The sequence below is a fragment of the Hevea brasiliensis genome, chromosome 6, assembly GCF_030052815.1.
Source record: "Hevea brasiliensis isolate MT/VB/25A 57/8 chromosome 6, ASM3005281v1, whole genome shotgun sequence".
In the NCBI taxonomy this organism is placed as follows: domain Eukaryota; kingdom Viridiplantae; phylum Streptophyta; class Magnoliopsida; order Malpighiales; family Euphorbiaceae; genus Hevea; species Hevea brasiliensis.
The window spans coordinates 106278160-106305796 of NC_079498.1; the positions used below are offsets into that span (position 1 = coordinate 106278160).

The window sequence follows — 27637 nt, forward strand, 5'->3', positions numbered from 1 at the left end:
GACTCTGTCAGATTTTCGACACGACTTAGAACATCTTTGGTCTTTTTCTTAGTTTGTATCGAGTCAAATATATTAAATAATTGCTATGAAATTGTCAGGTGAGCTGGAACAGCCTTTCTCCTCCGCCCAACCACTGCAGTGACTTCGGTTAAGTCTGTGAGTAAAATATTAATTTTAATTATAATTTCAATATTATTATATATTCAAGCATGCTCATGTATCACTTATAAATATGTATCTATGTAGTTAAATACTAGGCATATTTTATAGTGCATTCATAAATGTTGAAGTGCCATGGATGTTGTTTATGGTAATTTGGAGCAGTGTGTGTGTGTGGCGTGCGTTTGGTATGGTATTGGATATGAACATGACGGGTAGACACAGCTTGAGAGATACTCGCTGGGACCCGGTCCTTCGGGGTAGACACGGCTTGAGAGACACTCGCTGGGACAGCATTTGGTTTATTAAGCGAAAGTCCGGCTTGAGAGACACTCGCTGGCAGAGGTTGGATAAAGAGGGCTGTATAGGGGATCAGCTCTCATATATGTATTGTTTGACAGTGTTGGGTGTGTGAGTGCTCCAAATTGCCTTTTTACTGTTATGATATGAAAATATTGACGATGTTGCATTTCACTCCACAGGGTGCATTAGCTTTAGATATCTACAGAGATTATGGTTAAAATTGATATTTTACTCTCTGAGTCGAACGCTCACTACTGTTCACCTATTTTTTCAGGCTACAGGAGGAGACCTTTTTTCAGAATAACCTCTTTCTTTCCTCACAGGTTATGAAAAAATTACTTAACTGTATTATTATTATCTAAATTTGTAATTTAGAACTTCGCATATACTAGTAGTAGCATTAATCATGTCAGGGATTGCATGAATTTAAGTTTTTGTATTAATAAATGAAAAATTTTTATGAGTTTTAAATAGTTTGTAAATAATGTAACAGGGTTGAGCTAGGCTCCCCTAATTTTAGTTTCTGATAATTTATGGGTTAAGCTAGTCCAAAATAAAATTATAACAGTTTAATTTAAATTATTTTATATGCATATTGGGTCTAAATTGTGGGCTGAACATGGGTTTGAGAACAGTAAGGCTTACTACGGGCCTCTGGGGCTTTATGCCGGCTCAGGTTCTAGTGCCGGTCCGGCCCATAAGTTGGGTCGTGACATATAAAACTCTTGAAATATAAATTTATTTTAAAATTAAATTAGACCTTCAAAATAATAAAATAACTTTTTTTAATAGTATTTAAAATGATATTTTTCCTGAAAATCGCTTTTTTATCAAAACCCCAATATTAAATAGAGCCTTAAACTTAAATAAATAATTACTTATAGGCAAAAAAATATTTTGACAAATGATTTTTTTTTTTTTAAATAAAAGAAATGCTCAAGTTAATAACGCATGTTATTTCAATGAAAAAGGTTATGAGGTTAGCAACATGGGCCTTGGATTTTGGGCTATGGGTCCATATATTGCGGAGCCCCAGCAATTGTCTGAAATCCATTCATTACCAACTTTATTTGAAAACATGGACACCCGTGGCGCTGGTGCTGCTACGTATGGACGATGATGGGTTTGATTAAGCTTTGCTAAAGCAGCAAAAACTAAACCCCCAAAAGTTGAAAGCTAAAACCCTACCAAAAGCCCCTGCTTCTGAATTGTAAACAACACACTCAAAAGCACTTGCTGCGTTGTCTGTAATCGTCAATATGTATAGAATAGCTTCAAGATTAGCTTCATCGATTAGGTACTCCTTCTGTCCTCTCGCTTCTATACTTTCCCCATTCACAACTCTCTCACGCACGCACCTATGAATTTGTCGATAGTGGCTAACGCATCTTTCTCTGTTTTGTTTGTGTGTACTTTTTTTTTTTTATTTATTAACAGCTCTTCTGTTTCAAAGAAACGGGTAACAATGAATCTCTCTCATCTTTAGCTCATTTATTGCATTTTTCGTCATGGGTTGTTTCTTTTGTCTCATATAAGCTGCAAATGACTGTAATTTTATTTCGTTTTTATTTAGTTTGATGTTTTTGATGTAAAATTGAACTGGCTTTAACTAAGTCCAGTTATAGGATCAACGTTTAATTAATTGGGTTGGGAGATTTCCAAGCTTGTTCATTAATCTTGACATTTTTCTTTTCGTGGTTAATTTTTTGTGCTGGCTAGGTGTGTGGTATTATTATATCCAATAGAAGTTATGTGGCAAAGGATATCAATTTTGGGGTTGGGGCTCGTGCAGCTATGTTGCAGGGTGTCAACGAGGTAGCTGAAGCTGTAAAAGTCACAATGGGACCACAGGTATTGAACTTCTACTATGGTTTTTATTTTTTATTTTATTTTTGTGGAATTATGATGTTAAGTATGAGTACAACTGTACAACAAACAATTGACATCGCTAACCGTCCATTCTAAACTATTTAGCCATTTACCTTTTTGCTGTTTCACTGATTGAAGTAATTTATGCATGTTTTGAAGATTAATTTTCTATTCTTAGGGGGACACCTTAGTGATTTGAACTTAAGAGTTCTAGCTTGAAGCTCCCAAATTCAAGCCCTCCTTGGACAGGGACTAGAGGTTTAATGCAGTAGGAGAGGCTGTCCATTGTTCTGGAACTGAAGGTCTACCATGCTTCTTAATGAAAAGACTATAAAGCTTTCTCTTTTGTAGATCCCTTGTTGACTCATCTATCATAACAATTTCCATTTTATGTAATTATTTTTGATGTGGCATGCATGGTATAGACTCCTCAGAACAATAATGCAAGCACCATAAACATTTTTAATTCTTTGTAATTTTCTTAACTCGTCAAGTTATTTAGGGCCGTAATGTTATTATCGAGAAAAGTCATGGAGTCCCAAAGGTGACGAAGGATGGTGTCACTGTTGCCAAAAGCATCGAATTCAATGAAAAGGCCAAGAATGTTGGTGCAGACCTTGTGAAGCAGGTGGCTAATGCAACAAACACTGCTGTAGGAGATGGTAATTTATTGTTGGTATTTTTCAGCTTCATGATACAAAAGAACAACAATCTGTCATAAGTTTGTTAACACATTACCATTTGAAAAATTAAGGTTTCCTTGAACTTGGTAGGTTTGCAGTCTTATAGAGGTTCAAAAATACAGTATGTCTTTTAAGCTGAAGAATTATTGTCTTTCAGTCTGAAGGAAGTATTTATTTATGAACAACTGAAACATACATGCAGAAGTATTTATTTATGAATAACAAAATAAGTAACTTGTACTTTCAGAAGTGACTGTGACTTTCGCATAGTCTTTTTACTGCAATATCTTTAAAATCAGTATCATCCATATAATCTCTAGGTAGGCTTGGGTACTACATGTTTCCATCATTTTTCATGTTATCAACTAGCTTGGTTTCATCATATGAGTTTACGAATATGAAGCATTAAGTTGATAAGTTCACATGCTCAAGACACCGAATTTGAAGTGGGAAAATTATGTCATTGCTCAATATTCAGGTCATCTGAGAATTTCTTTCATTGTGGGAGATATGTTACTTGTCTGGTCACAGGTACTAGTTGTGCAACTGTCCTGACACAAGCCATACTCACAGAAGGCTGCAAGTCTATAGCTGCTGGTGTAAATGTTATGGATTTGCGCACTGGAATTAATATGGCAGTGAACTCTGTTGTCTCTGACTTGAAAAAGAGAGCACTAATGATAAGCACACCAGAAGAAATTGCACAGGTATTTCAGCTTCTTAAAGAAACTATATTTTTCATATATTATCTTTCATGGGGAATTTTGATCTAAGATATAATCGTATGAGCTTGATTTGCAACTAGGGTATTGTTGACAATCTTGAAAAGAAAGCTCTTTAGTTTTCTTAACTGTTGGAAAGGATTCTTTTTGGCTCTGAACATATGTTTTTGTTCAAAGCATTAAGCAAAGCTTCCTACTGGAAATCCTGAGCCGTTTCCACCTCAATTTTGTTATTATTCTCTTGATAAGTAAAATGATAATTTCTGTTTCTAAAACCTGTTGGTATGTAGTGTACATAGTTTGTTATGCTTGTTGGATCTTTTCCTTCACTATTGGCAAGTGCATGTACTGTCAATAGGTTGCCACCATCTCTGCAAATGGAGAGTGTGAGATTGGAGAATTGATAGCTAGAGCAATGGAGAAAGTTGGAAAGGAAGGAGTCATTACTGTCGCTGTGAGCAAACTTTCTTCTTCTGACATTGCATGAACACTTGTTAGATTCTTGTATGGGTTACGGATATTATGTTCATTTTTCAATTTTGCAGGATGGGAATACTTTGGAAAATGAGTTGGAAGTAGTGGAAGGAATGAAGCTTGCCAGAGGTTATATTTCACCTTATTTTATTACTGATCAGAAGACCCAGAAATGTGTAAGCTCAGATCTGTGTGGTTTCTACTGTCAATATCTACTTCAGTCTTCATGCAACAGATTATTCAGTATATTGGGCTAAAATGAAAATTTCACCATAAGCAGTTGCTAAAGTATACTATGAAGGGATTTTTTTTTATATTTTTTTTTTCATTTTTAAATTATCCACATGTTTTTGTTCCATGGAGTGTTTGGGGTTGCTTGTGCTATTGTCAATAGTCAAACAATATGTCAGGTGGATAAAAGCAATGGGGCTAGTTTTAGGAAGAGACTAAGGGATGACCATTATCATCTTATTGGGATATTATGGTGGTTGGTCTGGGGGGATATGCTATTATATCATGTTCCAAAATTTGCTGGCTTTTGGAGTTTTCATGTGTAATGCATTGCAGTCACTTGTAGAATTGCATGGAGATTGGCATGGTCTATCTCCTTGATAACTCCTCTCTGTTGCCCCTTCTCCCTCATTTTCTTTGCATGTGTTGTGTTTGCCAATATTATCTTGTGCTTGTCTTTCACTTTCATTTTGATTTAGGATTCTGTTTTTATTTAGTTTACTATTTCAAAGAAAAAGTTATGCTTTGCACGTTTACAGGAGCTTGAAAATCCTTTGATCCTCATTTATGAGAAGAAAATTTCAGACGTGAATTCACTTGTGAGAATATTAGAGCTGGCAGTAAAAGTAAGTACCCCTTTCTGCCCCTTTTCTTTTGAAGAATAGTTTTAAATATTGTTGTGATAAGTGAATGCTTATATGATCTTGTATATGAATTTCTAACCCCTTTATTTTCATTATCTTGCAACTTTAAACAGAAAAACAAACCACTTCTAGTTGTGGCTGAGGATGTGGACAGTGATTCTCTAGCTATGCTTATTCTCAACAAGCATCATGCAGGAGTTAAGGTGATTGAACAGCTTTGCTTTGAAGTACTTTATTAGGCATGAGTATACTGTATCTGATGGAAATCTCATAAATCTTGATGATATTGAAATGTCATGATTGTATGAACACAATATATAAGTACATGCAAATAGAGTTGAAGATATATATGTGCGACTTTATGCGTCCTTGCACATGCATGACTTTGTGTATACAATTATTTGTGCACTTTTTGCATATTGCATGTGTGTGTTGAAGATGAGTTACAAATGTGGCCTTCTGTCAATGAATAATCTTGTTTGAAAGATGTTTGTGGAATAATTTGTCTTCTTCCTTTTGTGCTTGGTTTTTCCTTTTAATCATGCAATAAAAGGACACTTAGAAGACATAATTGTATAATTATTTATTTAGGTGTATAGGTGCTTGAATTCTACAGAAGTATAAACAATAGAACACTGAAGCTGGCCATGCAAAACCAATGATAACAGTCATGTTGTGCTTAAACTAACATGCCTACAGATTTCTAGCTTTTAGAAGTTTCAGGCTTCTAATGCTCAAAAAGGCAAATACAAGAAAAGCAATAAACCCTGCACTTACTGTTTATTTATTTATTTATTTTTTTTTTTTTTTACAAATTGAAATTGAGATTTCAGTTTTCCAAAGAATGACTATAAACTAATTACTATTGGCTTATATATATATATATACAAGACATGTGCATGCACATGTAATTGCTTGTATCCAACCGTCAATATAAAAAAAATCTTGCATACATGATATTTTGGTGCTTCTACTGAACAAGACATTGTACTGTTGCACCTTTTTCACTAATGGAATTTGTTATGTTTAGGTCTGTGCCATTAAAGCTCCTGGTTTTGGGGAAAACAGACGAGCAAATTTAGATGATCTTGCCATTCTTACTGGTGGAGAGGTTGTTTGATTTCTTTTTCCTCTATACTTATTCATATATGATTTTGGTGGTACGAGTAACTACCTATTTTACAGGTTATCAGTGAGGATCATGGTTTAACTCTTGATAAAGTCCAAATAGAAATGCTTGGTACTGCTAAGAAGGTTTGTACATAAGTTTATGGTGTTTTTTTCAACATCACATGGAACTTAACTGACTAATTCAATTTGTGGTAGGTTACTGTCTCTCTTGATGACACAATAATTCTTCATGGTGGTGGAGATAAGAAGCTGATTGAAGAAAGATGTGAGCAGGTATTATGATGATTATTAGGCTTTGGAAAAGGGTCTATTAAGTCTATATAAATGTTACCTTTCATAAGGGTCTGTTAAGTCTATATAAATGTTACTTTTCATTCTTAGATATCTTTCTTCCCCTTGAGAAAGGAAAAGAATAAAATTTTATGAGCACTGACTGAGATACTTGTGGGCAGTGTATCCAAAACTTTCTTTTGAATTTCATATTATTTACTTGTAATGCTTTATCTTGAATGGTTTGTTTGCATGATTTACATCTAAATGATTCAGACCATTGACATTGCTTTCTTAAATGTGAACTTAACACAACCTGATTCTCCAGAAACTTGGAAATTTATAGATTTATAATGTCTGTTTATCTATCTCATGTTGCAACTGGAAAATAGGGATGGTGATGAGATGGGTTTCCTATATCGCAACCCAGCCTCAAGACGAGAACTCATGCAAATTTAAAAAACTGCTGTATTCTCACTGTTAATATTAATGTAACTCATGTTGAACCTTCATGAAACTCTGGATAGAGTAGGTAGGATATAAGTTTCAGGCATATAGATTTGATTTTCAAATGCAAACTAGATAGAAAAGGAGGATTTGGGAAGTTCTCTGATAAAAGCTATGTATATGATATTGTACAGCTGAGGACAGCAATGGAAAAGAGTACTGCAATGTTTGACAAGGAGAAGGCACAAGAAAGGCTGTCAAAGCTCTCTGGCGGTGTTGCTGTTTTTAAGGTGCGTTGTTCAGCTCTATAAATTCTGGCCTTGACTTGTATACAGTATATGGGTCTTGCAAGCAAGTAATCATTTTCTTGCAGGTTGGGGGGGCTAGCGAGGTGGAAGTTGGAGAAAGAAAAGATAGGGTTACAGATGCTTTGAATGCTACTAGAGCAGCTGTGGAAGAAGGTATTGTACCAGGTAAGTTTAATTTTATTTAGTTATATTATATAATAAATCTTAAGCATGTGAACATCTTTTCAAAATCTAAACATAATTTTCTGCATTAGGTGGTGGCGTTGCTCTTTTGTATGCCACAAAAGCTTTGGAAGACCTTCAAGCTCAAAATGAAGACCAGAAGAGAGGCATCCAAATAATTCAGAATGCTCTCAAGGTTTGATATTTATTAGTCTTTACTTGCTCTCAAGGTTCGGTTTGATACTTCCAGTTGTTTTACTTGCTTTCATTACTATCTGACAATTGGAATTGGATTGCTACAGGCGCCTACATACGCAATAGTTTCAAATGCTGGATTTGATCCTGCTGTCACTGTTGCAAAGTTATTGGAACAAGATGATCATAATTTGGGTTATGACGCGGCTAAAGGTTCGCTCTCTTTACAAATCTGATTTTGAGTTTGGGCTATATAAAGGCTTCTCCGTCATAAATTTGTTATTTTGGTTTTCAATTGATCTTTGTTATGATGATAATGCTGTTTGTGCTAAACACAGGTGAATATGCGGATATGGTCAAGGCTGGAATCATAGATCCCCTCAAAGTTGTTAGGACAGCCTTAGTAGATGCTGCCAGGTGAATCTGTCATTTGATAAAAATTGTGTTTGTGTAGATTACCTGTGTTCCACAATTAAACCTTTTTTCTTTTCCCATTTCAGTGTTTCTTTGCTATTGACGACTACTGAGGCAGCCATTGTGGACAATCCAAATGAGAATAAACCTCCTAGCCGAATGCCAAATATGGATGCCATGGAATATTAATTTCGAAAGCTTATTTTTCAAGCTTTTGTTCCATTACCTTATATTATACAAGGACATTCATTCTTGAAAACTAAACTCTTACATAGAAACCAAGATTTTGAATTTTGGTAGATGGGGTTTGAAACCTTAGAGGAAGTTTTTGCTTACAATTCCTTCTCAGTCGTTGTATTGTTTCTGGCAGTAAAATGGGAACAATACAAGTGGAATTTCAAGTGTTGAAAGTGAAAAAATGTTATAGAATCAATGGTCTTCAAAATCAGAAATCTTTGCACTTTTCAGGGGCTCGAACTCCTTAAAGAGATGGCAATATGGATTGCCCTAGCCTTCAGTTTATTACAGAAAGCATTAATTGTCCGCAACTAGAGTCATTTCTAAAAGGGGGTTTTTCTTCTCAATTGGAATCACTTGAGATCCGTGACTACAGAAAAGTCATTGCTGGCCTCATGCAATATGATCTGCGAATGCTTCAGTCTCTTGCAAATTTTGTGCTTGCTGGGTACGATGCTGTGGAATCCTTGCTAGAAGAGATGGTGCTGCCCTCTTCCCTCACCTCTCTTGAAATCTTTGCATTTAAAAATCTGAAATCTCTAGGGCTTCAACACCTGGTGTCTTTAAAACACTTGAGGATCTACAACTGCGATAATCTCCTGTACATAACAAAAGAGGGGCTGCCATCCCCCCTTTCTTCTCTATTTATCTTTGATTGTGCTCTACTGAGTCAAAGGTGTGAAGGTGAGAGAGGAGAAGATTGGCCCAAGATTTCTCACATCCGCAACTTACTCATTTTACCAATGAGATGGAAAAACTCTGCAAATCTGACTTCTTTCATTCAGCCAACATGATAAAGGTATTGCTAATTGCAACTTCAATTTCAGTTTTTTTTTTCTCTTTTTATCTTTTTTTATTATGTGAAGCTGCGAAGTTGATCCTATTCCAATACCCAAATGGTTGAGGTAAATGGCTGTAGAACACATCTTCGATGAAACACACAATATCCACCAAATTGACAGCATTGTCACGTTTGTATATTGTGCCCCTCTTGCGCCAAACTTGAAGACAGAAGTTCTTACAGGTGATCATTTTTTTCCCTACCAGGAAAGTGAAAAGAAATTCAGAGGATTAGGGAAATTTCAGAACCTCATGAAATGATAGCGTAGCAAACAAAACTGAGAGGAAAGCAGAGAGATAAATGAACCTCCTGCTAGCGTCGCGTCAGCCATGGCAATGATGGTCTCTAATCAAGGAAAATTGAAAAAAGTCGAGAAGAGAAGAAGAATATGGTTAGCGGAGGTGATCGCTGAGCACATGATCACTGAACAAATCTGTTGTACTTACATCAATTTCTCTGATTTCAAGTTTGCTTATTTCAAACTTTTTGTCCAAAATAACAAAAAGTTTTCATTAAAATTTAATTTAATTTAAAAATTAAGAAAATCAAGAAATTGAATTTCTTATTTATAGATTTATATAAAGAAATTTAACTTCAAAAAAAAATTAAAATTCTTGATTTTTTTTATTTAAATCAAATAATCAATAAATTCTGTCCACAAATTTTCATTTTTAGACTAAATTGATTTTAAATTTAAAATTTTAAACTAATTTGTATTAAAGTTAAAAATATACTAAATTAAAATTTTTTAATAAATATAAGAGTGAAATTGAATATTTTTGCCATAACAAAATATCATACTCCCAACCCAAAATTAAGAAATAAATAAATAAATAAATAAATAAATTGTTTTAATGTAGATATATTTAAAATTATAAATGTAAGCTCATATAAATTAAAAGAAAGAAAAAAATTAATAAATTTTATAGCTCAATGATGTTAGAATCGTCTCAAAAAACAAATAAAATTTATGTGTTACAAATGTCATCATCTAAGGCTAAAACTGATCAAACCAGATATTTCCAGTGATTTTTTTTTATATTGCTAACATACTGCATCCATTAATTAGTCATATATCATTAAGCCATATCTTGTAAGATATGAACATTTCTTCTTCTTCTTCTCTTTGCATGGATGAGTAACAAGAATAATTAAACTTCATCAAAGATCCTATCATGATGATATAACTAACTGTGTCAGCGGTACGAACTTCCTTTCAACTAACTCTTCAGGCTCAAACTTGACGTCGTTTATGTCAAGAAGTGGCTTGATATCGTCATCACATTCATTAACAAAAGGCTGCTTAAGATCATGCATGGATGGCAATGATGATGAAGAAACAACATGATCAGTAGAATCTTGAATGTGCAATGCTTCATTAACGTCTTCTTGCAGTTTCTGATTATGATCTTGAACCACAATTTCTTGTTCTTCTTCTTGTGTTTGCGGATAATGATATTGAATCATCGTGGGATCATATATATCCAAAGAATCTGGATTTAAAATCTCACACCCGAGCGTTGTTGAATCATTGGTTTCCAGCATCTGGAAATGAGTTTGTTGTTGAGCTTGAGCGCGACAAATGGCTAGTTGATGAAGAACAAGATCAAGCTCAGCCTTGTGATATTCAATTTGGCGTTGAAGCTCACGTATGATTCCATAACAGCCACCGACAGGATCATTGGCTCGAACATCAGATTGGAAAATGATAGTACGCATAGCTTCGTCCTTGTCAGGTTGGTTAAGGTTCTTGATGATTTTGGTGATGTTGCTTACGCCAAACAATTTATGGGCATTGAGGAATTGTCTTTGGCGATCATGAGGGAAATAAGGAGCGAGAATACAGTCAGGAGCGCACTTCCTACGCTGGTATTTGCAGGCAGCACAAGCTTGGGCGGTGCCGTTGCCAATCCTTGTAATGCTCATATCGTTGATGTTATTGTTATTGTTTGCTTTTGTTGATGGTGAGATATCGGTTGCGTTGCCGGCGGGGATGGTGCAGTTTTCTTTAATGGGGCCTCTTTTTTTTCTCTGGTGGTTGCAAGATCCTGTCTTTTCTTTGTGCGATGGAAATGGGAGATGGAGAGAAATGGGAGGAGAAATAGACGTGTCTGAGAGTGAAAAGAAACAAAATTAGTTTTTAACAGATTCATTTATGGATGATATTTTTGGACAATGATATATATGTCTAGTGATAGGAAATAATATACTCTTGGGATTCTGTTTTTTGAATTTGGAACTAAATATAGAGTTGGCTTTAGATAGCCTTGTTAAAAAAAAAAAATCTCTGCATATTTAGTAAAATATACTTGAGGACGCTTTCAAAGCCTTTGACGATTAGACGACGACAACAATTCCAAACTAGATGAGATCACCGTTGAAGAGCAGACGGTTTAGGGGAAAAAAACCCACTTGATGGGATGGTAGTGTTTATTTTTTATGGCTTTGGCACTTGCATTCCCTCTTGCATGATAAGTTTGCGATTTCAGAGCAATTAAACGATCAAGTTACTTCAGCAATGGCACAGGTCAAGACTAATGTTTGTTGATGGCTACAGAAGACAGTGGCAACCACAGTATGAGTAGAAATGTTTGCTAGGCTAAATGTGGATCAGCTCCAGAGAAGAGATGCATTATCAAATGTGGCAACGGTGGTCAAATTTTAGACTATGGTAGTAACTATCTGCAGGGTTGTATATTCAAATACTGTAAATGAATCTTCTAACGAGTAATAAGCTAGCAGGATTTTGATCCTGCATCAGATTATACCACAAGCACACACCCTTTACTATGGATGCTTGTTTCTCAATGCACCACTCTTGTAGAGGCAACTCATGAAGTGATTCAAGTTCTGGTTACTTTGCATTTCCTTCTACATTTTAGACAGGCAACGTCTGCCTCTTTTGCATCAAAAGTAATGCCAAAACAAAATTTCAGAATGAATAATGCAGAGAAAACAAAAGTGCATACAAACATCAGAAATTACAACTATAATTGATCACAAATCTTATAAAGAAATTCATAAATTCTGAAGTAGATGCCATGGTCCATGTTTCTCACTATTAATAATAAACGGTGCTTGTAAGCTGGTGCCAGAATTTTTTTTGGACGTTTAGAGGGTAACAAACTCAATGAAAGTGCAAATATTAGGCACATCAATGATGGAATAATAGAGAACTTGGATATAAAATTTCATGGCTTCCAACTCCAAGATGATTAAAAAAGTTCTGCCTAGTACTAAATGGAAGGTCAAGGAAATGTTATACACGGTCATTGTGCTAAAGAGAAGAGACCCTTTCCTGTGCAACTTGAATGGTTGCATAGAATGTTGAACTGCAATTACACCTGAAATTAACAAAGCCAAAATTATGATCAAAAGCAGCTTAAAACTTACCATCTTAACATAGGTTTCCTAACTAAACGTTGGCTGTTTTAAGATCAGCTACAAATGGATCAAGAAAAAGCATCCCATGGATACAAGCACTTGATTCTCTAGCAAAACAAAGACTTAAAATCCTTATATTAAACCAAACATTTGTCGTTGCTTAAAACAGGCCACTGTTTTTTCAGGAATGTGTTATTTTGCCTACTGGAGAGTAGTACAACATGACCTAGAAGCATTACACATTTTGAGGATTTAAACTAAAATCATTTAGAGTGGAGAAAGAGAATTTATATAGCCGACCTCAAATATTTTGGATAAAGGCTTAGTTGAGTTGAGTTGAGTGTTATTTTGCCTACAATTACTTGATTTAAGGTCAGTTATTTTCTCTAGCAGCTAATTCCTGGTCCTAAAGACTAAAGTTGATATAAATGGACCATCAAAGAAGATACAACATGCAACAAAAACTTAATTGCAAAACTATGCAGAATGTAAGAAATAGACGATTACAAAATTGCAGCCTACAGGCGAATCTATTATCTATAGCAACACTACTTGCCAGTTCCCTAACCAGTGTTACTGAGTTTGCTGTGGTTCCACACAAATTTAATGACATAAAACAGGATCCGAACTTGAGAAACACATGTAAAACTTTAACATGACTAATATTTTAACTGAAGTAACACTCTAAATAAGGATAGTAAAATTTATCACTCGGAAGCATGGTTTTAAATAACGTATTGACCATTATTTACAGGTTTTTAGAGAGACCGTCACCCGTTAGGCCGTTATTTAAAGTCATATATTGATTTGCACAGGTAACGGTCATTACCACTGTTACGTAACGGTAACAACAACTGTCATTAACCGTTAAGTAACGGCAATGGCCATTACCCCAATAATACTTTCTAATTTGAATTTTTTTTTTAAATTATACCAAAATAAATTATTAATTACGAAATAACATCTAATTTGATGTATTTATGCTTATTATATAGTTATGTTATTATGTATCTTAATTTTACTTGTATCTACTAATATCTATTCATTTCATAATCTTTGCAAATTTTTCAGAAAAATTTATGTAGCGCCAGGCCATTACCACTACGTTGCGGCCGTTACATGCCTGTTTCCATTACCCACGACTGCGACTACGACCCGATTTAAAACCATGCTTGGAAGATTTTAACTTCCATATTTTGTGCAATTCTCAATCTTGCAAAAGTCAATCACAAAGCTCAGCCATTTTCCAGAAAACAATTACAAGTAGCACTTCCAGCAAAAAGAATAGGCAACTGTGTCTTTCAATTAAGTAATTTGCTTCCACCTATATGACACTAAGCCTATATTTGAATTGATATTTTAATACAAATTTTCTTACCCCATGCACGATGACAAGCAATCATGGCTCAGACTTAATAAGCTCTTCAACAGAGTTTCTGTACTTGGCTATTAGGTCCCTGTATTACAATAAACACTAATTCATGTCTACAACAAATTGAAAACTAAAAAGCAAAAGAAATTCTGCTACGGTATTACAAACCTCCTCTGATTTAGCAGTTGCTCACTTTCTTCTACCTTTCTCTTCTGACCCTCAACTGTCTGCATCCAATATCTTAAAAGAATTACCATGCAGATCACACCAAGAAAATTTTCAACAACTACGAATGTTCAGTCCACAACTCAATCCATAGTACTTGATATAAGGGGGGAAAATTGAAAATCTGGACTTGGATAATTACCATAGCTTTTGTGTTAATAGAGACGGAAATCGAATTCAGTAACTGCTGGCACTTCTCAAAGTGATTGTTCAACTCAGTAATCTTCCCACCAAGTAAATAAATATATAAATAAAACAATGGAGAAAATTACCGACATTACAAAGTATATAAATAAATAACCAAAAACCACTTAGAAACCTAACCCAGTAGTAATCAATTTCTTTCTATTGTCAATTTCGCATAAACAACGCAAACCCAACATTGTTTTTTATAAAAAGAAGAAAACTTCAAAAATAGGGGGAAAGCAAATTAAGAAACAAACCAAAGCATCAGAGTGCTGATCCCGAGTTCCACTCTCGATAACTTCAGCTAAATTCTCGACGAGCTGCAACGAATTGCACACAAACCTTTTTGCAGTTAGAAATTAAAAAGATTAAGAGAAAACATGTTAGGGTTTGAGTTGAGGCCTTACGTGTAAGAGGTGGAAGTGCGAGGCAAGCGACTGATGGTGCTGATTCTGTTGCTGTTGCTGTTGCTGCTGCTGTTGTTGCTGTTGTTGAATTAAACGCTGTTGCTGAAATTGGTGCTGTTGCTGTTGAAATTGCTGCTGCTGTTGTTGCTGTTGGAATTGATTGAATTGTTGTTGCTGCTGTTGGGACTGTTGGTGGATGTAAAATTGGTCTTGATTTGAGTGAGCAGGGGAGTTGCTATGGGATGGCACGTTGGGGATCATTGTCCAGCTGCCTCCTGTGTATGAATGATCCATTACTCCCTCCTCTTTCTGTCACACAGAATATGGAATCGTTCTCTTTGCTAATAATAGGGGAAGGAAAGAAGACCAGATGAGATGACGAATTGAACGCTGTCGTTTTACCTTGTTGTGGCCACAAGGGAAATCGGCCCCTTGTGGGCCGCCATTTTCTAGCCCAGCGTATGTTTCAAAGAAAAAAAAAAAAAAAAGAAACCCAATTAATAAATGAAAGTATTCAAAACGACATGACGTTTCAAGTGGGCATATTCCCAAGACCAGGAGCATCGCTTTTGCCTCTGATGTTTCATGTAAGACCTTATTTGTAGCTCCATCAGAGAAGGAAAAGAAGAGGGTGTGCTTTTTATATACATCCCTTTCGCTCTCTCATTTCCTCTTTCACTCTGCAAATACTATCGTTGTCAGCACAAGGACATCTTCGGTTCTGAAATTCAGGTTCGCCTTCTCTCTCTCTCTCTCTCTCTCTCTCTCTCAACTTTTGTGTTACCTTATTCCTATAGGGTGGGTGTTCTAACATGGAAACTTTTATTTGAGACTGGACATTGAAGCTGAAATATGATCTGGGTCTTTGTAATTTGGTTGTTATTTTTTTAAAATTAACTTAATTTGAATGTCAATGTGGAGTTTTTATCAGAAAAGATCCTAGTGAATAATATTAGGCGTCACTAAGAATGAGTAAGGAATTTGTGATACGTGTATATCGTTATCTAGTTCATTGTTATTAATTGATTATTGGGCATGTAGAGGAAACTACTATCTTGGTGATGAATTCAATTTGCAGATATGAGAATGTATGCTATAGGCAAACCTTTCGATAATTGTATGGAATGTTCAGCACTTTGAAAAGCAGGGAATATTATTTAAGAAATTACGCTTAATATAATTCCCTAAATTGCTATACTTTTAAATGGAAGGGTTGAGATCAAGGACAGCAAGTTGGATGTGGTCTTCTACTTTAATTTCCAGAAGGAAATTAATTTAGAAGATGCTTTGCCATGTTGTATGATTATTGCTTATCAGTGTAGGTATTGGAAACTAGACATCCCATTATTTGTATTCAGAACTCATGTGGCTGAGAACTATGAAGAGAAAGGAGTCTTGTAAATTCGTGCAGAAGTTCTTGCACTATATCTATCAGAGATTTATTAACTGCTGTCATGAGAAATGCTCTCCCTCTGCCTCTCTTCTTGTGTTTTATTAATTTGTGAGTGATTCTACATGTTTTTGGAACATTCTGGTGTTTTGTGCGCACAAATGTATAGGCTAGTCTGGTTTTCTCAAATTCAGCCGATTACTGTAGGAGCAGCTCATTGGTAGAACTTCAGGTGAAGGGGTCACTAAGCAGTCGGACAGCTTGGTTTTCTTTTCTTAAGTTTGGCTGATTGCTGTGGGACAGAACTTCAGGTAAAGAGTAAACAGAATGATGATGTAATAGACTGTTGTTGCTTTGGGAATTGCTTAGCTTTAGCACTTCAAGAATAGGGGAAGGGAATGGAATAATAATGTATTAGATTGGATTTGAGTCATTATAGTTTGTGTGTATACCTTTCATAAATTTATTCTGCCAGATCTTCAGGGTGTGAAATGGAGCTATTGACTTGGTAAATCAAAAGGCATAGAATGGTAAAGACTCCTACCTCCTAGGGAAGTGAAAAAATTAAAAATTTGAGTTATGACTAAGTGGTGGAATTGTTACATTAAAAATCAGAATTCAAAGAGTGACTGTGTGTGTATGTTTTGGGGGGGGGGGGGGAAGTGGTGTGGTGTTGTGTGGTGTGGGGGTGTTAGTTGGGGAGAAGAGGGAGGAAGTGGTGTTCATTGTGGCTATTGATCAAGAAAATAGTCTTTTCTGTTTTCAGTACTTGTCTTCTCATGAAAAGAATGCCACTCAGACATTTTCACACGTTTATTTTTCTTTTTGAGAAATCACACCTATTGAAGATGTATATTTTGGTTTTGCATGATGTGAAACTGCTGAGGCTTCACAGTTGATGAGGAGATGGGAATGTAGTCTTATAGTGAACAATTAATTAGCGATGGAGTAAACAATTATGAACGGGCATGGTCACCCATACATCATGACATAGGCTGAAAAACCTTTCTCTTTTTTACTTGTTGCCTATATTGAGAGGATCATACACATATTATTTGTCTCCATTTTGGGAAACACATTTTTTTGTTGCCTATATTGAGGGGATCATGCTAGTTATGTCAGTTTGAATGACCAATTAGTAGACATTCTTGCCTAATCTCTCTGAGGGACTAGGATTGGTTATATTTGTAACAAGCTAGGATCATACAATATGTACCATCCAGCTTGAGGGGGATTGGGAGTGTTACTTAGAATAAGAATGTAAATGGCTGTAAATTAGGAGATTGATTGCATCCCTATAATTAAGAGATTCCTTGATTACTGTATTTGTGTCTATTCCTCTATAGGATTACTGTAATTGTATATATATACAATCTATGTCTTTTGAAAATTATCAAGCTATTTTTCCACAAATTTCCTTATCCTCTCTCTATTTTCACATGAACCATTAATTAGTGATGGAGTAAACAATTATGAATTATGAACGGGCATGGTCACTCATACGTCATTACATAAGTTGGAAAACCTTTCTCTTTATCACTTATTGCCTATATTGAGAGGATCATACACATATTGTTTGGCTCCATTTAGGGACCAAATGTGGGAAACACACTACACCTTGCTGATGACACATTTTTTTTCTTTAGTTGAGGCTTTTCAGAGCTTATGAGACTGAGGACCAGGTAAATTTACCCAAATCCCTGCTAACATTTGAAAATATAAACAAAGGTGGAGAGCATTTTCTGTGAGATCAAGCTGCTTTCCTCCTCCTTTCCTTTCTTTCTTTTGGTCTTTCAGAGAAAAAGAAAGGCTGTTGTTTACATGCTGAATATGAATAAGAATCTTTAGCAATTCTTTTAGTTAATTATCAACATTGGCCTGAGCATTGCTTGCATTGACAGCATGGCTCCTGGCATTTGTTGTTTAAGTGTGGAGGGGATAAATTTTTGAATTTCATGCATTTATGTTATTTTTAGGTCGCACAAGAAATGGCAGTAAAACCAACAGTTGCTTTGAGGGCTATGCTTGTTGGAGGGATAGCCGTATTCGCAAAAGTGGCAGGTGCAATGAAGGCTGCTGGTGGTGCTAAGCTGGGGGCAGCAGCAACAGCCATGACAATAGCTGCAAGTGCTGCTATGTCAGGATCAAAACAAGATTCAAAGGATGCTTCACCTTCAAAATAATTTTCTATAAAAAATTTTGGCTCTAGTTGTAACATTACTATGTAGCGTAGTTACTTTTCAAATCCTCATAGGCATGCTGGGGGAAGAACGGCTTTGTTTGTATTGTAAACTTGATGAAGATTGAATGTCTAAACTACTGGAAATAAAAGAAACAGCGCATTTGATTTGGATCATAAGACGTGAATTTCATACCAGGAACAGTGGCATTATTATGCTATGCTTCCTTTTTTTTTTTTTGGTGTGGGGGAGGGGGGGGAGGGGGGGGTGGTGTTGGGGTGGGTGGTGGAGGGGGTAAACCGTATCAAAAATAGGCACTGTTCCGGTTAACTGGTGTAATATTCTGTCATTTATCACAGTTTGGTGCGGATGAAAGATGGCAAATGAGGTATTCTGATGGCTTTGTAACCATTTCTGTTAACCATTTGAAATATGAAACACAAATTATCATAATTGGTGCAAGTCAAAAGTTTTCTTCGAGCAGCTGGTTAAAAGTACACTTGTTATTTGCTACGATACAAGAACCAATGTGAATGAAATTGTTTGAATGATTTATCCAAGAGAAGGCCATTAATATGGAGTGCAACCACTAGTAATGATTCAATGTTCCAGTGGATTCCTTCTCATCACAATTAATCTTTACTAATCTATGTATTCTCCAGCCAAAAACTTGTGTTCCACAGGAAACTTCTGTTACAGGGTCATGCATGGGCTTGATCTTCAGATGAGCCACAATGCAGATATGGAGATCAACTGTCCAGCTATACCTTATTCATTTTCCAACAACAGTGCACGGCAAATATTTACAATGTGTGCTAAAGCTGATGCACGTTCGATTTACTTGAACCACATGCGAAGTCTGGCTGATCAACTGATTGTATCACAAGCTCAGGATGATGCGATTCTAACTCGAGAATGACCTATGCAATTCCCACCAGAAAAAGAACATTAATTTTTAGACCCTTTCAAAAGGTACTGCCAACTTGATATAACTACTAAATGACTCATAAAGGTTGTGAGCCAGGTCTCGTTATTTTTTTAAACTTTCTTTACATCCATGAATCATTATAGTAGCAGAAAAGCTTCTTTATTGAACTAAGGAAAGAAAAAAGAGGGTATGCAAGGTGACATCGGAAATGACGCTTTTGATATCAATGAAGAAACGTCTGTATAAATATTTAACACCTCCCCCTCTCCTTCCCTCAAATAAATAAATCTTTGGATTGTTCAAATCCCTCTTCCAATGTGGCCAGAGGAGGAACTAGTGTCTACCCTCATCAGTATAAAATGTTAACCATCCATTTCATGTCATGGTTTGGTTTTAAGAGACAAATGAAGATGAACATTTCAGATGCCAGGAGAATTGCATGGCAAGCATATAAGAAATTTGGAGATCCCAGCAACTGATAAATAAATTAAAATAAATCAAGCATCACATACCAGAACATTTTCTCCATGGCGAAGGATTGGAGCAGGGACATAGAGGGTGCACTGTGGCCCAAAAGACTGCAATGGAGCCATTTATAGAACCTCAGTCCTCAGATGAAAGAGTATGCACTGATAAGAACATAAACTAAGGCATACAATAAAGTGAAAATGAACTTCATAAGAGATGAAGGAATAGAAAAACATTATCATTACCGGCCAATATCTTCCAATGTTAAAATCATTTACAAATGCAATTCCTTTACCCCAGCCACTGAATGATATGAATGTATCCTTAACTTGGTTGACTTTTTCTATAGAAAAATGGGCTGTGTAGAATGCTGGTTCTTTTGAAATAGTCTCTGCAAAGAAAAGCCATGACTTGATTAGACTGTGATAACATAACCAAAATTAACCAGGTGCTAACACTAAAGAAAATGCAATAAATATGGTAGATGATATTCTAGCATTTTACATATATCTAAGAACCTACCAGAGTTATCTTCTAATTTTGTAACAATTCTGGAATGTGAAACCTGAGTGATAAGATTGTTTTTCGGCACCTCATTCAGGTTGTTGAAAGGAATTGAAATCATTTTCCATCCATGCAAAATTCTTCCATCAAGATAAACAGAAGACAAAATTCCCTGCAAAATTATGTGAGAAATACCAGTTGAAACTATCTATTAGACTATGTAACAATATTATCTGAAGATGACAAGAAATTACTAGCAAAAAGGATTTAGATTCTGCCAGGAGAAAGCCTTCAGCAATGCCATATAGCAGGCAAACGGCCAAAACTTTCATGTTTGTACTAACAAAGATGGCAAGGGCATCAGATATAACATATGGTATGGAGAAAATTTTGCTTTCTTCTGATTCAAACAATAATTAATGACCACATCACTGGCCACTAGAAAATCATACAGGCAGCTTTCCAAGTTCTTGTGGGGAAAAAAGACAAAAAAAAAAAAGCTTTTACCTTCCTATCAAACATGTATGGTCCATAATTTACACGGCCCATGTTTTCAACCTATAAGAACAGAAATAATATTGATTAGAAATAACAATGTATAAAAATTTCAGCATAAAAATGCCAGGCATCAAAATTAAAAGGACTAATCATGGCAAAGAAAAAGTAATTTGTGAAGAATCCCTTTAATATTGGTATAAACTATGACCCAGATCCATTAAAATTAAAGATTTCAATTACAGTATTTTTTTTAATTTCTTTCAAGCAATTATTTCCTTGAATATTCTTAAAATTAACAGTGTTTCCAGCAATAAGTCAATGAACTAAAACAGATAACAGAAGCAGACAAAATAAGAATATCTATGCAAATATTATTATCATGCAACTAACTCCTAAGCTTCAATGTAAAACTATAATAAATAAAAAGCCGAAAATAATCATTAAAAATTCACTCTCAAGAGAAGAGGGATAGACAGTTACCAAAACAAATAAGCTGATGTTGGAGGCACATTTGGTATTAGGAAGGATGAGTTTTACATTTGACCACCTTTCAATTGTACCAATATACGTTGGCCTTCCGCCCTTGTCATCAGAAGAGCATAATACAAACACTTGAGCTCTGTCATGCACCTGGAACACATTAAAGAAGTCAAATTGTGTCAAGCATTTACTAAACTAATAGATGGATATGTGACTCAGACTGCATTTCAAAGAGTTCTCTGATATTGCAATACCCTTATCAAAACATAGAAAAGAATGTCAAAAAGTTACTTAACTACAAGGAAAGGCATCAGACATTCAGATTAGTAAATCTAAAATAGTTTCTATACCTTTGGTATGAACAAACTGCTTCCATCATCCTTTGAAGTATATTCAGAAACATAAACTATAAATCCGAACATCTGAACATACAAGAGGAAAAAAAATAAGAAGCAACCTTGGATTATTGATTCACTATGGATAGGTGCAGTCTTTTAACACTACATGTGAAGAGACAAAAGCTAACACCTGTCCCACAGACTCCATTGAGACGGGGTTTCTGGATTCAACCACATCAGCAGGATTAATCATATCGATTAAATCAAACAAAAATGCTGTTTTCTGTAACTGAATAGCTCCATGTCCAGTCTTTTCATTATTAGGAATAACTGAGGGAAGAGATGTTGCACTATGACGCCCAATAACACTCTTCAATGCTGAAAGAAATAAATATTCATAAATAGAATTATCTTGCAGGAATTATGCAAGTTAAAAGAGAGATTCAAGACAACCATCATCATAGATAAATCTGACACATCAGATGAAACACTAAGAAGCCATGAAGAAGTGAAGCAAACTAGGAGCATATGGCCATTACCAAAAACATACCCTCAGAATCAAGATGCTCTCGAGAGTAGCAATTTCTATGAGGATAACTGCCAGTCAGGCCACAAATCAATAGTAGGATAACTCACACAACTCTGATACACTTAAAAAATGCCTGCTTTCTATGTTTTATGAGCAATTAATATCATATCTGCATTTTCAGTGGATCTCCATATCTAAGTAGCAAGCAATTGAAACAATAAGAAACAGAAGCCTTTCATAAAACCAACAGCAACATTAAGCAAGTCATATTTTTAAGAAACCATACATGTTATATGTTGTTTTATCATCCCTCAAGTCACTAGGCTATTACTACCAAGACAGAAAGTTAGCAACCAAACTGTGGGTATGTTGGCATGGCTATTGCACGAAGTCTAGCACCAAAAGTGCAATCTGAGTTAGAGAACTAGTAGCTATTTGCAAAAGCTTTAAATATGAATATTTTTCAAAATCAGCTTTTGGCATATCACATATGAAATCAAATTGTAAAAAACTATTGTCTATAACCCAAGAGAATTCTTACTAACATTTTGTCCAAAAGTTGCTATTAGCAACAACAATGCCAGCATGCTTTATATTTATTTTAAACAATCACAATCAAAATTTCAGCGCATTGTTGTTAATTAGGGGAGGATAGGTCTAAAGACTCAATTTTAAGCAATGGCTTTATTGCAAATAAATAAATGAAGAACAAATACCATTGAATTTTGCATTATCCACATCACCAGATTCCTTAATTGGTGCATCCTAGCCAAAACCAATATGATATCAGTTTGTTGTATACAGTTTATTGCAGAAATTCAGTATATGATATCCACAAAAACAAAGTTAACAATATTCTCACATAATCATAGGAAGTGATATCAGGCTTGTAAGTGTACTCATCAGCATTGGTATTTGCTCCATTATAAAATCCAAAATTTGTTCCACCATGTGCCATCTGGACATTAAAATCCAGATTATAGCATTACCATATACACCATTGCCTTTGGATCGGCAAAAGGTTGTAACTTACGGACATACATAAAGCACAGCAGAACCATTTTGTGAGAAAATTTTTTCCAAGGCAGACGCTGTAAAATCAGCTCCTGTACGTTGAAGATCCTCTCCCCAGTGTGTCAGCCAACCTGTATAGAATTCCCTGAAAACAACAAGCATATGAGCATTGAACCATGAACTAAAAATTATGATACTGATAAATGAGGTACTTACGCAGAAAGTGGTGGTGATTTCCCTGGGGCATTGAACTCCTTCTGTAACTTGAAAATAGGTGAGGGATCTTCACCAGTGGAGAAATCAACAGCTACAAGTTGGAAAGAAAGAATAAGTTATATAGACATTACTACACCTATCAAAGATATTTATCACTCCAGGAGCAAATCTCAATCAAGAAATCAATGAATATCTGGAAAACATCAGCATCAACTCAAGTCATTACCGACAATAGTACTTCACAGGAAATAGACCTGACATGAATCAAACTTACAATCTAAATAGGCATACACACTCACCACTGAAGACAGGGAAGGAACAACGGCAGCAATCACATGAAATTGTAGAATACCGAATACACACAATTTATGTATAAATGATGGCCAAAAATATAAGATTTATTTCCTTGTACATCATTATATTAGAGAATCACTAAGAAAATAATGAATTTTACCTGAAAATACCGCATCCCCACGAATGGTTCCTTTCTCAAGAGTTTCCCTAGTACCCCCATCTGTAGTATACCTATAAATAATTAAAATCTAGTCAAGAAAAGGGTGATAATCAAAGAAGACAACGATCTGGTTCAGAAGCCAGTCTGAGAGCAGCAAGTTGTGGAACATCATTTGCATTTATTCATGATAAGGGAATAAAATGCATGTGGCAGACACATATCTGAAAGAAAGTACATTGATCTAATCAAATTTATATGGCTGAGAGAAGAAAAAGAAAGAGAGGGCAGATATAGAGCAAAGGTTTTAAATAATGGCTGTTACATATCAGTTTTTTCCCAGATATTATTCAGTGCACCTGGTGCACATGCACCTCTATCTGAATGCAAGGGTCTCACCTCCCTAAAATTAACAAAAAATGATTTTTTGTTTCTAAGGGAGCACTATTTTTAGTGCTTCCCGCATATACAATAATTCTCCAGGCTTTTTTTTTTTTGCTATCCTTATGTTAAGTGGTTGTTTTAGAATGGACAAATAGTTATTTGGGAATTAAAGGTGCAATGGACAAAAATTGCAAGCTCATTTTTTTTAAAACTGGCCATGATGGCCACAATATCATGATCACAAGTTGCATTGTACTTAATATGATTAAATTGAGAAAAAATAAATATATAGTGCAATTTTAAGAGTGGGGCGGGGGTGCTTGTGTGGGTGTGTGTGGAGGTGGCGGGAGGAGAGAACATGGTTTTTATTTGACTTTCAATATAGATAGAAATCATGACTCTAAGAGAACTCCAAATGTATTGTAGAAAAGCGTACTTATGATGGTGGTGGTAATAAGTTTTGTTCAAGAAGTACTGTGGAGGCAATACATAATCAAGCTGCATTATCTCTAAAGCATTCTAACAGGGTGTATCAGTATCAAAGTGCAACAAGCCCATTCCCTGACAAACCTTAAAAGTGAATTGCCCCGAGTCCCTAACTGGATCTAAACATGATAGGTTAATTCAATTATCTACAGTAATTTCAAGTATATAAATATAAACTATATTTTGATGCTCCAATATTACCAAACTAACTATTCAGTATGTGAGTTACCTAAAGAAAACAATCGCAAATGACATAAAAGTGTGTTGTTGACTTCTTGTTCCCTAGATACATCAAATTAGGCATTGATATGGGCACTTCAATAGTCTTTCCTCGAGAAAAGGAAAAATGAACTACGGAATTGTGCAAATTAGAAATAGCAATTCAGTTTAGTGCAATAAAGTCGAAGACAATAAAAAGTGTTTGAACACGTAATCACATTGTATGGACAGAAGCTCTATGATGCATATACTAATGGAAGAGCCTCAGTAAGACTAAAGGCATAGAACCTCTTACAAAACTATGTTCTCCCCAAGATGTTCTTGAGCCAATTTGACCAGGTGATGAAGATAAGCTTGGTCATCCCCGTATGAACCAAATTCATTTTCAATCTGACAGCATAGTCTTTCTTTCAATATTTTATTGGTGGCAACAACTAATATCAAACAAATTAAAGTATAAAGGATAAGAAGGGGCATATAAGTTGGCCAACAATATTATCTAAATAATATTTCACTCCCATAATCTGTTGGAAATCATATAAGATACACCAATAAAAGGAACACTTACCTGAATCATTATAATAGGACCTCCGTTATTATAAAGAAGATGGGCTACCTTTGGTAGTAGGATTCCCCACCATTTGTCTACCTACAAATTTAAGTCCAAATTAACTAATGAAATTAAAAAGGCCAATTAAACTACAGATCACAAATCTTTAAAATTCAAGCATATCTATTATGAAACATAAGAAGGATATATCAAGTTCATAAATGATTGTTCAACATAGAGCCCACTAAAAGAAATCAGTATATTGCCTCTTTCAATATTTAACCAAGCCTGCATTATCTCATTAAGTTATGATGTTCAGGGTAAAAATTTTGTTAGGAAGAAAGCCTCAGCATAAACCAATATGTTTCAGGATCCTAAGTTTGGCAGAATAAATAATCCTTATTATGACACAAAAAGACTACATAAAACATCTAGTGATTTATTTTCCTTCAATTATAATAGCAATTATGGGCAAGTATTAACAACATAATTGGAAAATCTATGCAAAATAAGAGAAAATAAACAAAATAAATAAAAAGAATGATTGACCAAGCCAGAAAAAGATGACTTCATAAATTTGTTTATCTATAGAAAAACAAAACAACGAGTACAACTGAAGAGGAAAATTGAATGCATCATGATTTGGGGGAAAATAGATTAAAAGATAAGTGAAGCAAGAGGTAATCATCATCCTTTATAATCTCCTTGCAGAAAGTGTCTAAGAAGATGAAAATAATTGTTATGCAAGGTTTTCCTCCTAAGGATTGCTCAATAATGAGCATAACTTCTTATAAAACCACCACAAAAATTGTGCAGTAGGTTTATTTAGTATGCACTAGATTACCAGCACTACAGGGTATGCTATAACTACTTGGTGCACCATTTGATTGCCATGATATTCCTAATTTACAAGTAACAAGGCAATTGTTCATACCAATTTAAGATAGGCAGGGTCAGATGATCTCAATTTGAGAGCTGGTTCTATGGCTAATAACCAGGCAGGGAACCCTCCTAAATCCCACTCTGCGACAAACACAACAATTCCACTGATAGTTTGTGGTGTGGCTTCACAGATAATAATATTGAATTCAAAAACTGTTAAATTTGATAGTTAGCATTGACCTGCACAAATATAAGGCCCAGGTCGAAGCATAACAAGGAAATCCAGCTTTTGGCAGAGTTTGAGAAAATAAACTAGATCAGCAATACCCTCAAAAACCAAGTTGCCAGGTTGCGGTTCATGCAGATTCCAAGGAACATAAGTTTGAATGGTATTCAAACCCAAAGCCTTTGCTCTCAACAGCCTATCTTCCCAATACTTCATCGTGAAAACAAACCCATCAAGTTACCAAATTACAACAAAATGAACATTCCATTGAATCATCATATACCCAATTTACTGAAATTTCACAAGAGAAAGTAGAGTAGAGAATACCTCAGGAAGAATTCGGAAGTAGTGCAAATCACCACCAATGATCCGGAAAGGCTTACCATCTTTCAAGAACATGTCATCCGCAATCTCGAAGCTTCGAGCATTGGCCTGCAACAATAAGTCAACATCTCAAAAAATTGGAGAAAATGAGGAAAAGAAAATACACTGCGATCAAGCATATCTGAGAGAGATACAGAGATAATTACTGCGAAGACCTTCCTGTGGCGATGAGAGTGAGAGGAAGAGGAGAGAGAAGGGAGAGGAGCAAAGACTGGAACGAAGGCTCCAAATGCTATGATTGAGATGAATAGAAGAAACAGCATCGTGGGGCCTCTCCTTCTCGCCATTTTTGTAGTGAATTTGGAGATTAGAGTAGAAGTGTTGTTAGTTCTGATCATCGATTCTGATCAAATTCCTTTTATAGAGCTCATCAAAACCAGGGGCGTTGCTCACTGGAGCTAAGAGCTCTCTCTTCTGCTAAAGTCGACCCTGTCCGTGGGTCATAGAAACGTTTTTAAGACAACGGTTTCGATGAAAAGTTTTTCATGTCCTGGGAATGGTAAAAACGTTTTCAGAATATAAATAGAAACATTTTGGCGGTTTTTCTTCTAACTTTTAATTTCCTTTTTTTTAATTAATATAATTTAAGTATTTTACCATAATTTCCTTTTCTAAAATATCTTAAATAAATTCCACATATTTGAAAACTATTTAATAATATTAGATTAAAATTTATTAACAAATTTTCTTTCAAATAATTTAAAATTTCCTCCCGATACAAATTTTTTTGAAATTAATTAATATAACCTACCCAAAACTGAATTAAAAAGTCAATACTTAATCAAAAAATTAACAAAATCAAAAGGTCAAGAAAGTCTATAAATGATCAGTCTGAACATCATTTGG

At 35.2% G+C, this 27637-nt stretch overlaps 5 protein-coding genes across 10 annotated transcripts; 2 read left to right on the forward strand and 3 right to left on the reverse strand.

Moving 5' to 3' along the window:
- The first annotated feature begins 1545 nt into the window (after positions 1-1545).
- On the forward strand, positions 1546-8475 carry LOC110668140 (chaperonin CPN60-like 2, mitochondrial). The gene is made up of 18 exons (XM_021829260.2): positions 1546-1759; positions 1900-1921; positions 2182-2313; positions 2834-2993; positions 3546-3721; positions 4095-4190; positions 4282-4386; positions 4981-5067; positions 5199-5288; positions 6116-6196; positions 6271-6339; positions 6412-6489; positions 7128-7223; positions 7307-7406; positions 7496-7599; positions 7706-7811; positions 7937-8015; positions 8099-8475. Exons 1-18 carry the CDS (start codon positions 1722-1724, stop codon positions 8199-8201), a joined length of 1722 nt encoding a protein of 573 aa, XP_021684952.2. The 5' UTR covers positions 1546-1721; the 3' UTR covers positions 8202-8475.
- Positions 8476-9996: 1521 nt separating this feature from the next.
- LOC110668103 (LOB domain-containing protein 22) lies at positions 9997-11894 on the reverse strand. The gene has a single exon (XM_021829206.2). It carries the CDS (start codon positions 11014-11016, stop codon positions 10264-10266), a length of 753 nt encoding a protein of 250 aa, XP_021684898.2. The 5' UTR covers positions 11017-11894; the 3' UTR covers positions 9997-10263.
- Positions 11895-12071: 177 nt separating this feature from the next.
- Positions 12072-15058, reverse strand: LOC110668156 (mediator of RNA polymerase II transcription subunit 9). The gene is made up of 6 exons (XM_021829289.2): positions 14665-15058; positions 14515-14577; positions 14214-14294; positions 14015-14073; positions 13853-13931; positions 12072-12434 (listed from the first exon to the last, which is right to left on the reverse strand). The coding sequence occupies exons 1-5, from the start codon at positions 14956-14958 to the stop codon at positions 13874-13876; spliced, it is 555 nt and encodes a 184-aa protein (XP_021684981.1). The 5' UTR covers positions 14959-15058; the 3' UTR covers positions 12072-12434; positions 13853-13873.
- A 138-nt stretch (positions 15059-15196) lies between these two features.
- On the forward strand, positions 15197-18413 carry LOC110668277 (uncharacterized). Of its 4 annotated transcripts, none has more exons than XM_021829455.2 (3): positions 15197-15396; positions 17701-17736; positions 18031-18413. In XM_021829455.2, the coding sequence occupies exon 3, from the start codon at positions 18043-18045 to the stop codon at positions 18235-18237; it is 195 nt and encodes a 64-aa protein (XP_021685147.2). In that variant the 5' UTR covers positions 15197-15396; positions 17701-17736; positions 18031-18042; the 3' UTR covers positions 18238-18413. The 4 variants fall into 4 exon arrangements, with proteins under 4 accessions (XP_021685147.2, XP_058005047.1, XP_058005046.1 ...); XM_058149064.1 differs by lacking the exon at positions 17701-17736 and adding an exon at positions 16262-16365 and having other exon boundaries at positions 15198-15396; XM_058149063.1 differs by lacking the exon at positions 17701-17736 and adding an exon at positions 16268-16365 and having other exon boundaries at positions 15198-15396.
- A 252-nt stretch (positions 18414-18665) lies between these two features.
- Positions 18666-27261, reverse strand: LOC110668067 (beta-galactosidase 17). Of its 3 annotated transcripts, none has more exons than XM_021829117.2 (19): positions 26947-27258; positions 26735-26839; positions 26422-26617; positions 26234-26322; positions 25318-25398; positions 25045-25139; positions 23664-23734; positions 23210-23300; positions 23021-23138; positions 22842-22937; positions 22696-22744; positions 21641-21828; positions 21463-21534; positions 21113-21262; positions 20642-20692; positions 20153-20306; positions 19876-20021; positions 19675-19740; positions 18666-19154 (listed from the first exon to the last, which is right to left on the reverse strand). In XM_021829117.2, the coding sequence occupies exons 1-19, from the start codon at positions 27127-27129 to the stop codon at positions 19050-19052; spliced, it is 2106 nt and encodes a 701-aa protein (XP_021684809.2). In that variant the 5' UTR covers positions 27130-27258; the 3' UTR covers positions 18666-19049. The 3 variants fall into 3 exon arrangements, with proteins under 3 accessions (XP_021684809.2, XP_021684799.2, XP_058005044.1); XM_021829107.2 differs by having other exon boundaries at positions 26938-27257; XM_058149061.1 differs by lacking the exon at positions 18666-19154 and having other exon boundaries at positions 19675-19791; positions 26938-27261.
- Between the last annotated feature and the right edge of the window lie 376 nt (positions 27262-27637).

Bases quoted from the DNA above. Each gene is read 5' to 3' on its own strand.
- LOC110668140 (XM_021829260.2), top strand. From the start codon at position 1,722: ATGTATAGAATAGCTTCAAGATTAGCTTCATCGATTAG. The intron at 1,922-2,181 runs GTAACAATGAAT...TGTGCTGGCTAG, and splicing joins CTTCTGTTTCAAAGAAACGG to GTGTGTGGTATTATTATATC. The intron at 4,387-4,980 runs GTAAGCTCAGAT...GCACGTTTACAG, and splicing joins ATCAGAAGACCCAGAAATGT to GAGCTTGAAAATCCTTTGAT.
- LOC110668103 (XM_021829206.2), bottom strand. From the start codon at position 11,016: ATGAGCATTACAAGGATTGGCAACGGCACCGCCCAAGCTTGTGCTGCC.
- LOC110668156 (XM_021829289.2), bottom strand. From the start codon at position 14,958: ATGGATCATTCATACACAGGAGGCAGCTGGACAATGATCCCCAACGTG. The intron at 14,578-14,664 runs GTAAGGCCTCAA...AATTCGTTGCAG, and splicing joins CGCACTTCCACCTCTTACAC to CTCGTCGAGAATTTAGCTGA. The intron at 13,932-14,014 runs GTTTGTAATACC...ATTGTAATACAG, and splicing joins CAACTGCTAAATCAGAGGAG to GGACCTAATAGCCAAGTACA.
- LOC110668277 (XM_021829455.2), top strand. From the start codon at position 18,043: ATGGCAGTAAAACCAACAGTTGCTTTGAGGGCTATGCTTGTTGGAGGG.
- LOC110668067 (XM_021829107.2), bottom strand. From the start codon at position 27,129: ATGATCAGAACTAACAACACTTCTACTCTAATCTCCAAATTCACTACA. The intron at 23,735-25,044 runs GTAAGAGGTTCT...AATTATTTATAG, and splicing joins CTTGGGGAGAACATAGTTTT to GTATACTACAGATGGGGGTA. The intron at 21,535-21,640 runs GTGTTAGCTTTT...TTGTATGTTCAG, and splicing joins CAATGGAGTCTGTGGGACAG to ATGTTCGGATTTATAGTTTA.